This window comes from Zonotrichia leucophrys, chromosome 20 (genome assembly GCF_028769735.1).
Source record: "Zonotrichia leucophrys gambelii isolate GWCS_2022_RI chromosome 20, RI_Zleu_2.0, whole genome shotgun sequence".
NCBI classification, from domain to species: Eukaryota; Metazoa; Chordata; class Aves; order Passeriformes; family Passerellidae; genus Zonotrichia; species Zonotrichia leucophrys.
In genome coordinates this window covers 10,599,488-10,612,490 of record NC_088189.1, presented here as the reverse complement: position 1 = coordinate 10,612,490, position 13,003 = coordinate 10,599,488, and the positions used below count along the sequence as shown (strand labels likewise).

The 13,003-nt window shown below is 46.9% G+C and overlaps 1 protein-coding gene across 2 annotated transcripts in view; it reads left to right on the top strand.

Annotated features, from left to right (window-relative positions):
• The window catches only part of PPP1R16B (protein phosphatase 1 regulatory subunit 16B), a 63,958-nt gene that overhangs the window by 38,218 nt on the left and 12,737 nt on the right, over positions 1-13,003 (top strand). For both annotated transcript variants that reach the window (XM_064729613.1, XM_064729614.1), the window contains one exon: positions 11,836-11,906. In XM_064729613.1, coding sequence (XP_064585683.1) covers positions 11,836-11,906 — 71 coding nt within the window. The remainder of the gene's footprint in view (positions 1-11,835; positions 11,907-13,003) is intronic.

Below are 13,003 nucleotides of genomic sequence, written 5' to 3'. Positions count from 1 at the left end.
TGAGGCCTCTCAGATTCTCAGGGGGAAAAATCCTAAGGAAAAGATTTTTCATAAAAAATGTCTGCGACACCCTCCCACTTCATTTCACAGGAGGTTAAATGGTCCATGATGTCTCCAGGAACCAGAACATTGGGATTGCTTGGATTGCTCTCCTCTGCAAGGGCCCTGTCACCATGGCTAGCCAGCCCTACTCCTGTTCATGAAGGGCTTGCTCCCCTAAAGGTGTTTAGGAGGGTGCTCCAGGTCTCTCCTGCTGGGTGTTGGTCTGCAGGAAAACAGCAGAAGCTGCAGGAGTTGCTGAGTTACACTCAGTGCTGGGGATGCTGAATTTTGGGGTTAGGAGCAGGAGGAACCTGGGTGCAGCCCAGGGGTGGCACAGGGCTGCACATCTGCCCATCCCCATGCCAGCTCCTTTGCTGTCACTGGGATCCACCTCTGCAGCCTGTAATTAGTGCTGTCAGCAGAGCTGTAAGCAGCCACTTCAGCATTAATTACTTTAATGAACTTACCCAGGTGGGTTGAGCTACTAAAGCATTTTGTTGTTCCTGTAAATGTTCAAGTCAAAATATTAAATTGCAGAATTGATGGGGGATGGTGCAAACCTGGAGCCTGGATTTCGTCTTGCCTTAATGTTCAAAAATTTGGGTTATTTTAGTTAATTTGATCATTTAGTCTGTTCTCCTCAAGCAGCATGGCAAGAGAGAGTAAGGAGGCTCCTTTACTCCCCCTTTACTCCTCGGTGTAAGGGGAGCAGTGAGCTCAGAGCACTCTGCCATTCATGCCCAGAAGATGGATGTCACCATTCCTGCTCTGTGACAGCTCAAAGGTGGTCCCTGGCACTCAGGATCTTGTAGTGTTAAATATGTAATGAAAACCTCCCCGATAAGAGGGATCTGCTGGTGAGGGAGCTTTCAGAAGCAAACAGGGTGGGATGAAATGGCTCATTAACAGCACTGGCTTTACTACAGAAATAAGCAGAGTTTTCACTGCTGCTGCAAAGAGAATGCTCCTGCTGTTGCTAGTGGCAAAACTTAATGGGGAATTTTAATGGCTGTTAATTATTTTGCAAACTGCCATTTTATTGGGAAATGTGATACACTTTTGCAAACTGAAGCTGTTCTCCAGTGGTGCAGAAAGGAAAACTGGAACTCCTCTGAGCTGCCTCTTGCTGCAGAGGCTGGGGGAGGCATTCCACTTGCAATTCTGACATGGAGATTTGTCTTTTATCCCAGGATAAGAGTCCTCTCACAGGGATGAAGGGAGGGAAGTCAACAGATGGTTGGACTTGATGATCTTAAAAGTCTTTTCCAACCTTAGCAATTCTATGATTCTAAGTGGGATATATTGTGCTGTCTCTGCTCCCTGCTGTTGCCTGTAACTCCTTGTTCCCAGCATTGAGGAGCTGTGGCTTCAGTGTTCAGAGATACTGCTCTCATGAGTGGGGTGCTTTAAACCTGTGTGGGAGCTGCAGGAATGACGTATTTTTTAATTTGGTGGTTTGAACAATGTGTTTTCTTAATATATATTACAACAATATATTCAGATAATGCATAATACATATAATTATAATAAGCTCGGCGTGTAAACACAAAGCAATGAATTAAAAATAAATAAATCAGTGTATGCATAGAGAATGAATGCTCATCTCACATCAGTGACCTGGCCTGAAACACTAAAGCAAAGCATTTTCTGGAGGAAACTTTCATTTTTTTTTCCTCTTTATGTTGAATAAAAGGCTCTCAGACTGCCCCGAAGGCTGGTCCTGAGCTCAGAGCTGCAGGTTTAGGTTTGGACCCCAAACCTCTCCTTGCTCGAGGGAGCATCCTTGTTGCCCTGCCAGGAAATGGAGAGCTTTTCTCTCTCTGCCCACCACGGATCTGAAGGGGTTTGCTGAGTTCAGGCTGCATTGTGCAGATGAAAGATGGAAGCTGATGGAGGTGGCTTTTGAAAGGGAGGTGAAAAAGCAAAGTGCTGCCAGCCCCATGCTCAGTTCCTTTTTTCTCTGCATCAAAGTGCTGCAAGCTCAGCAGAGGAGAGCTGGCAGCAAAAGCTGTCCTGGGTTCACATGAGGCTCCCTTTGGTGTCTGTGCACAGGGCAGGGGTGGGTGAACACAGCCTGTTGGGCTTTTTTGTGCCTTTCTGAGGTCTGAATGACCTGTCAAGCTCTGGAGCTGCCTCCCGTGGGCCTCCCAGCAGTCACAGAGCTGCAGCTCCCTGCCTGGGAATGCTCATCTTCTCCTTCTCCAATGGTGGCAAGCGGAAATAATGTGGAGCTTGTGGCAGAAGTTGTTTGAGAGAGTTTTCAGCTTTGTGTGATGGATCAGATGAGATAATTTTTAAAACAAGGTGTGCGCAGCACTCACAGTCAGGTTATAGACCAGGCCAGGCTATGTGCCTGCTTGTTTTGGCCAGATTTGAAGGCTTTTTTTTGCTGTCTCTGCCTCATTTATTGCAAGCACCACTGTAGCTGTGAAAAACCTGCATTTCTGCCAAGTTCAGGTGCTGACTTTTGATTCCACTCTCGCATGTATGAGCTGGGTTCCCTGCAGTGCTGAATGCCTCTGGTGATGATGTTCACAGATAAAGTTGGCTTCTTTGACCAGAGTTTGTTGGTAACCAAGGGACACTGGACTTTGGGGATTGCTTTGGGATTGGAGGTGTTTGACCTGGAGAGCAAATTTGAAAGCACTGCTTTGTTAACACAAAGAATAAACTGTGGGCTCTGTGATTTGTCTGTGTGACAGGTGCTGAAGTGAAGGTTCAGAGAGAACTGGTTGGAAAGTCTGGGGGAACAGTGAGATTTGATCAACCCTTAAAAATTGCAAACTTGGACTTGGGCATGTGAGAGTAGGGATAAAAAATTGCTGTTAGCACTGAGGTTTCAGCTGCTTTGTCCAGTTTTGAACACCAGAAAGGATGGGGGAGAGCAGAGTTTTCTTGTGCTTAAAGAGCAGAGCTGGGACCTGGCTCAAGGGCAGTGTCACAGCTGTGCCATGGACTGTCACTGTCACCTTGGCAAGGAAAGGTCCCTGAGCCTCCAGAGCCTTGGTCTGACTTGGGCTGAGATGTCACAGATGTGAAACAAGGCAAAAACTGATTGTAAAATCCAGGAGACAGCCTAGAGCTCACTCCACAGCAGCTGCACTTTGGGAGATCTCTGGATGGAAGGTGTTGTTGAAATTTAAATCTCTGAAATGTGTAAAATTTCCTGCTGAATAATTGCAGGTTGCAAAAGCAAAAGGATTGCTAAGGATTGCCAGTGCTTCTCTGGTAAAGTTCAGGCTGCTGCTTAACTTGCATGAAAGTTTTTTCTGTAATGTTTGGTTTTGAAAATGAAACCATATTCTATCTTTATCTGATACTAGAAAAGGGGATGTGGGGAACTGATTTTCTGCTTTTATAGATATTTCCCTTCCCACAGTGCACAGCAGCCCAGCATTTCCAGTTAGAGCCAAGGAGCTGAGGTTTTAGCAGATTACTCTCTGACTGCTGGCATGTCCCTTGTGGTCTCCCAGGTGGGTAATGGTGTGAAACACATCTGGGCTGGCAGCAGCTCCTGCTGTGGCACTGTCACACAGAGCTGGGCACCTGTCCTGGTGTGAAAAACGCCAGTCACTTGTTTTTAAAATTTTAAAAAGTTTAATGATAATAAAATAGTTATAAAAATAGTAATATAATTAAAGTAATTATTTGGACAATTTGAATTAGGACAATATGAGACAATAGAAACAAAGAGTTATGGACAGTCCAGGTACCTTTTTCTAGGCAACATAAGCTCAAAAAAGGACCCAGGTTAACAGAGGATTAACCCTTAAAAGCAACAGCCTGTTGCATATTCATACACCTCATACATGATGCATAAATTCCATTCAAACACAGGATTCTGTCTGGTCAGTGTCAGCTTCTTCCTCTGAATCCTGGTCGTGTCTTCAGGGGTGAGCAAGGCAGGAAGAAGTTAATTTCTTTTGATAATGGAGCAATAAATTCTCTTTCTCTGAAAGATTTAGGTGTCCTGTGGCTGCTATCTTGGTGTGAGTACCTCCTTCCTTTCTTAAAAAAATCTCACATACATAGTTTCTATTTTAACCTTATGTTATATCCTAATATCCTAAACTATATTTAACACGCTACTTAAAAAAAATTAAACAGCATAACTTTCTAACACAACACATATAATATTCATTTTAATATTTGTGAAAAGCCAGTCATAAAATACTCATTTTTCACAGTGGCATACCAGGCCCTTGCTGGTGTTCACAGGCCTGGGGCAGGAGTGCAGCCATGCATGGGAGCAGACCTGAGGGTGTGATGTGGGTCTGCAGCTCTGAAACATCTCCATCCCCATTGTACTCATCTCCATCCCCTCAGTACTCATCCTGTACCAAAAAGAGACAGCTTTGGAGGTAGGGAGGGAAAAAGCCCCCAATAAGCAGGGTTGATTGAGGTCAGAGAGTGGAGCAGGTACTGAAACAGCCAGAGCAGATGGAGAGAGCAGACCAGAGATCTCTGAAGATCAGAGTGTGGTGAGAGAAACACAGAACAAGAGTGCTGGACAGAGGAGGAGAGCCCACGCTGCCAGGAGCTCCTGGGATGTGGTCAGCAGGCTGTCCCTGCAGGGCATTGTTCAGCATGAGCTCAGCTTGAGAGGCAGATCTGCATTTCCCCACCCTCCAGCACAACCTCTCTTCCGCTACTCTGAGTAGAAAGTTTCCTGTTTTATAATTGAAACTCTTAAAAACGTTCCTGTGGTTCAGGTCAGCATTCAGCTGCTTAGCTGAGGCCAGGGGATGCCTGAAACACGAGCTGGGGGCAGAGGCTGTTGGCTCTGGAACCTAAGAGCACTTTCAAGTGGCAATAGGAGCTATTTCCTGCTCCACAGAGCACATCAGAGGATCCTCTTGCAAATCCTGGCAGTCTGGCTCTGCGTGGAGGTTGGAGGGGGCCTTTGCAATCCTGCTCCTCTGATCACCTGTTGGGTTATTGTGTTCATGTGGCTGGGGAGGCTCTTCACAGACAGCTGCAGAAGTTTCCCTCCTGACACCACTGCTCCCTTTTAGCTAAACACTTCTCAGGCTGTCATTTCTATTAAAGCCAATTAATTTTTATGATGCATTTCCTTTTTAGTACCCTGACAGACTTAATTTCTAATAAGATTAGTACAGACAGGTGCTGAGTGCTCCATGTCTCAGTAGATGGATTTTGGTCCAACACATCAAAAGTTGTTTGTGAACTCATGTACAAGTGAGATCCTCTGTGCTGCTCAGATAAAAGGCACATGTAGTGTTGATTTTGTGTTGTGTGAATGGATTTGCTTGTGTTGTAATGACTTCCAAGAAGTGCTTTTTGTAGGAAGAGGGCTGGAAACAGCCAGAGGAGTAGGAGAACAGGAGGTGCTGGTTCAGTTTCTGGCTCTGTAGGTGCCCTTTGTCTCACTCTGCCTGAAGCTCAAATTAAAATGAGATGTGTTGCTCACCTGCTTGGGCCTACCAAACCCAAAATTTCAGGTGTGAACTGAGGAGATGGGGGGTGAAGATGCCCCTGCAGCTGCTGCTGGAGGATGTGGCTGTCCATCATCCACATCTCTCTTTGTGCTGTTGTTCCCTGCTCAGGCCACTGACTCGTGTGGTTCCATTCCCTTTATGAGCTCTCCCACCCTAAAAGCCAGTGCTGCTCTGTTGGTGCCAAGCTCCTGAGTCATCCTTGGGAAACTTGGCCTTGGGTTGTTTGGTCCATGCCTCCCAAAGTATGAGTTAATATAGTTTTTAGTACTCTTTAAATCAGGACTGTTCAAATAACTGCTCTGAAATGGCTCTAAAGAGAGAGGAGGCTGTGCTGCAGCCCAGGTGTTTCTGTCACGGTGATATTGGGGAATCTGCTTTCCTGGCTCCCTGCCCACAGCAATCCTGCTGAAGGCAGCTGAGCCCAAAGGTTATATAAAACACTCATCCCTTTCAAATCCCATCATCTGTTTAAAAACCATCCCAAAATGATTTATTTATTCTTCCAATACCAGATGACAAATGGGAAACCAGGGAAGTAACCTTTGACTTTAATTTTGCTTTATGTATTTAACATTTCCAGTGTGGACCAGTTTCACTGCTGGCCTGACATGAGAAGAGGATCAGGATACTTTTGAACATGACACTACATCCTTAGAAAGCTGTGTCAGAGGGCAGCATCCTCTAATTTTTATTTTCCCAATTGAAATAAATTTGGCTTTGCTTCTGCTCCGCCCTTCAAGCACTGTGGCTGCAGATGGGTAACTTGCACATTTTCTTATCCCAGTAATCCCAGGGGAATGGCAGCCATTGAGGGAAGATGCTTTATCATCACTAGCACTAAGTGGATTATCAGAGCTTGAAGTCCTGCATGCAGAACAAGAAAAATGTGAGATGCAGAAGGGTGGGGGAGCCAGGCTGTCCCCATCCATCTGAGAAGCTGCTGTAGGAGGTTGTCCCTTTGTAGCATTGCTCTTGGTGCTGTGGTGCTGCAGTGATGGGTAAGGGTTGAAAGCATAAAGCAAAAATGGATTGAAGTATGCACAAACAGAGGGAGAAATAATTGGACTCTATGCATTAAATAAATGTACGACTTGTTGACTTGCTGCCAGAATAAAACTTGTGTAAGCCAGGCTCCCAACCATACAGGAGGAGCCTGCTGTGAAAAACAGGCTCCTGGGGGCTGAGGAGGGCTGTGCCCTCTGAACTCAGAAGCATCAAAGTCAGGAATAGATTTTCCTTGAGAGGAGCAGCCCCTGGGCTGAGCATGGCTGCGTGCAGAGTGCCTGCCCTGAGCGTGGCACCAAGCAGATGGGGCTCTGCTGGCCTCTCTCCAGACTTGCCAGGTTTTGTGGGTATATTATGTGTGTGCCTGGCTATCAGCTGGGTGGGAAGTGTTTAACAGGCTTTGAACCTTCCTGAGAAAGCTCAGTGATCAATCAGGATGGGATATCTCAGCCGCCGGCTCAGCAGGCAAACTGGGCCATATTTATTTTTAGGTGTACTCTGTGTTTGAAGCTGAGTGTGGCATTTTGCTTTCTGAGGAGTTTTTCTGTCTTTCAGAAAGCTTTAGGGAGCTGTGGAGCTTATCAATGGGCCAGCATGGGCTATCAGTTGTACATTGCAGGGAGTGGAGGATAAGGCTGAGTGAGTTCATCCTGTTATTGCTCAGAGTTTAGACACACTGTAAAATGTGAGTGTCATTGTATGCTGGGCTAGGGAGCTGGCAGAGCACTCACAGCTTCAGTGCTGTTTTCCTGGCATTGTTTCTCCTGTGTAATAAATATCCCTGCACAACCACAGCAGTAAACATGCAGCTTTGAAGTAGCTGAGCTCCTCCACAGCCCCATGCCTGGCAGGCTGGGATCAGTCTTTGCAGACGTTTGCCAACACCCCTGCGTGAATGTCACTACAAATAATGCTGCAAGGAGCTGCTTCTGCTACACTGGCTCTCTGACCAAAGCTGCATTTGGGTGAAAGAGACTTGGAGCAATGTGTAAAAATGGTTTTTTTATGCAGTGAAGTCATGTGTGAACATACAGAAATCATTGTACTGTCATAGACACCCCACATTTTAAAGGTGGCCTAAAAGTGCCTGGTTCACCAAAAGGTGAACTTGAAGAGCTTGGATGATTTCAAATAGAAATTGTTGAGTAAAAAAGATTGAGACAAACTTGGATTTTTGCTAAGTAATGGCCTGTGTGTGTATGTAAACTTGGAGCACACAGGTAAGCCTGCTTGCCAGGAGAGGCAGTTTGCCATTATATATTTTTGGGAGGAATCAGGACCTCCTATCAGGAAGGTGTCTGTTGGATTTTTTTTTTTAATCCCTCCGTGATATCCATATCAGTTCCAGCTGGCTTTTTCTCCTATGAGTTATTAATGCTTGAGGTATGCAAGTGCTTGGTATAGATGGGAGTGTAACAGGATCCAGGATTTTATGGTGTAGCTTATTGACTTGGGGGAAACTGCACTAACAGAGGCTTTTTTTTTCCTTCATCTGATTTAAGAACTTTTTTGGAAAAGCTGTTTCTAGAGTAAACTCAGTGGGAAGTAGCACCAATAAAAAATGATAGCACTGCAGCATCTCTTTGGGCTGGAGAGTCGATTGCCCTGTGCTGAGTTTTCCTTTGCAGTGTTGTTTCTGCCTTTCCCCTGCTTTTTAGTTTTTGGGGAGAATAAGTGAGGCTGGGAGGAGAAGGAGCTCCTGAGAAGTGGTTTGCTATGTTTGGGGAGGAGAATTTTTCTAAGGCTGCCCCAGGACAGTGTTTGAGCCTCCCTCCTCCCTGATGGAGGGAGGCTTAAAACCGAGGCTGTATTTTTACAGCTGTTGTGGGAGCTTTTTCCATTTAACACAGCGCAGATGTGAATGATAAAATAGAAATTGAAGATTAATGTACACCATCTTGCTGTGTGAGAGTTTCAATTATAGGCAGAGCAAGGAGAATAATGGAAAATACATTTGAGTGATCGCTCAGTTAATACAATTTGCAATGAATTATTCACAACAATTTGTTCACCCAGCTCTTATTGCCATCATTTTCGTTCCTTCATTTGCCATGCTTTTGGAACTGCTTCCCACAACTTGTGCTGGATGTGTAATGAAGAATCTCCAGGCACCCAGCCCTGCTCCCCACCTGCCTCCACCCACGTGCAGCTCTGACAGGGCTCAGCAGTTTTGGCCCTGAGCTCTCTAAGAAGTTAATCAGGTGTTAGTGTGCAGCCTGATGCTGCTCAACACGCTGATGTGACCCCAAAGAGCCCTTCTGTGGGGCTCAGGGGCTCTCAGAGGGCTCATTTCTGTGCTCTTCCATGAGCATGGGGGATTGTCCTTCCACCTGCAGGCTGAGGCTTGAGCTGACAGAAGGTGATCAGCTGGTGCTGGGTGATTAATCTGTGTCCTTGGGAGTGAAGGGTTTGCTTTCTACCTGGACAGCATCAGTCATGCCTGGAGGTGGGGTGGAAGGTGTGGGGCTCTGCAGAGAAGTGTGGGACACCAGCAGGGCTTGGAGAGAGAAGCATTTTGCACGCTCAGGTCGCTGTGACTGATGCTGTGTGTGAAGCAGCAGAGCAGGTCTGTGCTGCTACAGGTGAGGGTGCAGCTCCCAGCACTGCACAGCAGCACAGATGAGCCCCCCTTTCCTGTTCTTTGGGCACTGGATATCCCACAAATGCACATTTTATCCTGAAGCTTATCAGAAAGAAGGACTTGTTCTTCCTGGCTCTTTGGGAAGGGCTGTTCCTGGGTGGTGGGCATGGAGAAGGCGTTCAAGTCCTCCCTCCATGTGCCTCTGCAGCTCACAGGGAGAGGGGGTGATGGAGCTGCTCTTTGGCACCCATGCCCTGATGCTGGGCAGGAATGGGGCTGTGTTCTGCTGTGAGCTTGGGCAGGAATGGGGCTGTGTTCTGCTGTGAGCTTGGGCAGGAATGGAGCTGTGTTCTGCTGTGAAATTGGGCAGGAATGGGGCTGAGTTCTGCTGTGAGCTTGGGCAGGAATGGGGCTGAGTTCTGCTCTGAACCTGGGCTGCTGGGCAGGAATGGGGTTTGTTGCCGCCTGACCCTGTGCTGCCCTGAGCCCTGAAATGCATTTCCTGAGCCCTGAAATGTGATCTTCAGCTTAGGACTGGACAGAAAGCAGTCTGATCTCTTCTTCATGCCTTGTTTGCCTGGACTCAGTGGTACCACATCCATGCCTGGCCACATTGTCTGACTTTTCTGAGCCCTTTTCTGGTGTCCTGTGGCTGTCAGTCCCCAGTGTGTTGGGAGGTACTGGGAAATAAGGTGAGCCTGTCCTGAGGGCACAAGGGAGCCAAGGGGAGGTGCACTGGGAACACAGGGCTGCTGCAGGGGTTAGGGAAGAATTCAAAGCTTCTTTAGGGTAAGATTAAAACTTCTCTGAATCTTAACCCTTCAGGGCCTCTTACAAGCTCTGTCAAGCTGTGATCACAGTGACACAAACCCTGTAACAAGCTGGGATTTATGCTGCTGCTTCTTCTTCCCATGGAGAGACAGCACTTACAAGGTTAATTTGCCAGCATCTACTTGTCCAAATCTCCATAATCAGGCAAAACATGATTATGGAGCTGTGTGTCATTAGTACACAATGGCACTTAACTGACTGAGATTGAATTAAAACCCTAATGGCAGAGCATCCAAGGTAAACAGGAGACAAGCAGACTCACTGGTGGATGACTTGTCTATCACTCAGCTTGGATTAGGAGAGCAGGAGCTCAGGGCTGGCCAGAAACAGTAGAAGCAGAGTCATTAAATTGGATATACTGGCTGAGGTTCAGTGCTCCTATTACTGTTCAGCATGCAAGTGTTGGGGCTGTGAGTGCAGTGTAGGCGTGGGCTTCCTGCACTGGCCTTTGAGCTGGGAAAAAATAAAAAGGCTTTGGGTTCACTGTGGTGCTGGATGAGTTTTGTCTTTGCTGTATTCTGCTTTTTTTGCAGCAATTTCACCAAGCAGGTGTCAATGCCTTGAAATTATTTCCAGCAAAAGTAAATCCAAGCATTCATTTTGAGTTGGGTGAAACAACTCTGTGATGTGTTTTATTTCACTTCTGTCTGGTTTTGCCTTCCTTTGTGATAACGTCAGAGCAGTGGCTTCCAATCAAAATTTCACTTTGCTTTCCATTTGCCTTTCTTGCAAGTGCCTTTTCCAGATCTTTTAAACAAAGCCTCATAAATCATCCCTGATGTCACGGTGGGTGTGTTTTCCATGTCGTGTTTTGCGTGCCAGAAGTGCTGTGTCCCCAGGGACAGCCCTGCAGATGGTTCTCCCTGTGGATGTGCTGGGGAAAGAGCTCCCTCTGACAGCAGGGATCAGAGGCTGCAGGATGCTCTGGAGTGAGCCTTGCAGTATTTTTGATTGCCAGTTTTGAGGAAAGTTATTGCCCTTTTAGCTCTGTCAGTGATCCTGGCTGTGCAGCTCTGGTTGCACTCAGTGCCTGCATGTCTGCCATCAAATCAGATGTGATGTGAATATCTGCTGCTGCTCTGGCCCTGGGGAGGTGATTATGAACCTCTGGCTTGTGCTTGTGCTGTCAGTGACATTTGAGGTAGGAAAAGCATTAGGTAGTGACATCTCTGAGGAAAAAACAGGGAATGAGCAAGGCAACAACAGAAAATGGGCATGGATCATCAAGATCTGTCAGCAGTGTTGTATTTGAAGAGTTTCTGCTGTTGCTATTAAGTTATACCCTCTGCTAACCTTGTTGCTGTTACCCTGTGCAAGTTTTTCACCTAGGGGCTAATGACTTTTCATGTGTTTCAGAAATTTGCATTTTAATGGAATAAATGTTACCCTTTCCCCCCACAAAGCAGTGATTAAAAATGAAAGCCTCTGGGAAGCACACCCAGCAGCTCAAGTGAAGTGTCCAAAGCAACCGTGGTGTATTCAATGTGGCAGGGCCCTGAATGTATAGATTACTTCTTGAAGCAAAGCCTCATCCCTCTCATGGTGGGAGGAATCTCTACCATGGTTGTAGTTCAGGACCCCAGAATCCTCTTTGGGTTTTCCTGGGCCACAGAGTGCAGAGGTTGTTGCACTCAGGCATTGTGAAGCACACAAAAAATGGAGACTGTTCCAGCACAACTGAAGGAAAATTGTAACTGTGCAAAGTCTCCTTTGGAAGGAAGTTGGGGAAAATTGTGTGCTGGTGCTCTCTGCTGGATAAAGCCAGGAAGGCTCTGCTCTCACTGCGGTGACAAGCCAGCACTGATGATTTCACATTGATGGTGTGAAATGCATTGCCTTGAACCTGTCCAGGGCTGGCTGGGAGCACGAGATGTGGCAGGGTGGCTGCTCTGACTCTCCTCTGTGCTTGCCTTGCAGTGTGTTACCTGCTGAAGAGCAACATCAGCCCCGACCTGTGCAATGAGGATGGATTAACTGCGCTGCATCAGGTGAGCTCACACCTCCCTGCTGCCCCCTCAGCCAGCCTGGCCAGGTCTAACAGGGAGACCTCTTAGATTTCTTATTTTTCCCTCTGTTAAAGCAGTGAAACCTCACCATGTTGTGCTGGCAATCCGGTTTCTTGGGGAGCAAACTGAGATCAAATAATTTTCTTGCTATCCCAGACTTTATTCAGTAATAAGAGCTCAGGGTCAGGGCTGGACTTCACATGTGAACAGCATTTCCCCCACTCTAATTTTTGTAGGACTGGGCTCTAAATTCTCATAACAGATAAACACAAATTTAGAGGCCTTGGCAATCCATGAGGTTTGAAAGTGATTTAAATAAATGATGCACAAGATGCCTGAAGGACCCGCTGCTGCTCGCTGTAGGGACTTCCAAAGTCAGTATGAGATGGGAGTAGCTGGTCACCAGTGAAATACAGAGTTGCTATAGTGGTGTGTAGGTCTGTGGCCTTCCTTGGAGCCCCTGTGCTGTTTCCATAAGGGTTTTTCTATTCTTTCTCAGGCACGTGGGACTGGCCGTGCCTGGCAGCTGCCGCCCCCACTGCTGTAACAACAGTGGCGTGGTTGTCACACCAGCACTCAGGGCTTTCTGGCCAGAGCTCCCTGCTCTGAATGCCCCCATTGACTTGGGATTTTGGATTATTGTGCCAGTTGCCTGCTCTCTTCAAAGCTGCATGAATGTTTGTTCAAAAATGCAAACTGGCTTCTGGAAGAACAAAAGGTGCCACCACCATCACCTCTCCTGAGAGATGTTAGGCTGCACTCAGAGAGACACTGACAGCCTCCTTGCTTTCCCAGCCAGGCTCTGAATCCCACCCTGCCCACTGAGAGGTTGTAAAGGTGCATTTGGGGGCTCTGATGGGAGCTTTGTATCCGCTGGAATTAACTGAATCCCTGAGCACAGAGAAGCCCATCAGTGGGCACATTAGCATTCCTTCCAGTGAATGTGACTTCCTTCCACTTCTGTGATAACTTGGCTGTGTGACAGGCATGACTGTAACCCCACTTCCCTGTACAAACAGTGAACAAAATAGAAATACCTGAAAGGTCCTTGTCACTCAGCTGCTGAAATGTTTGTTGTG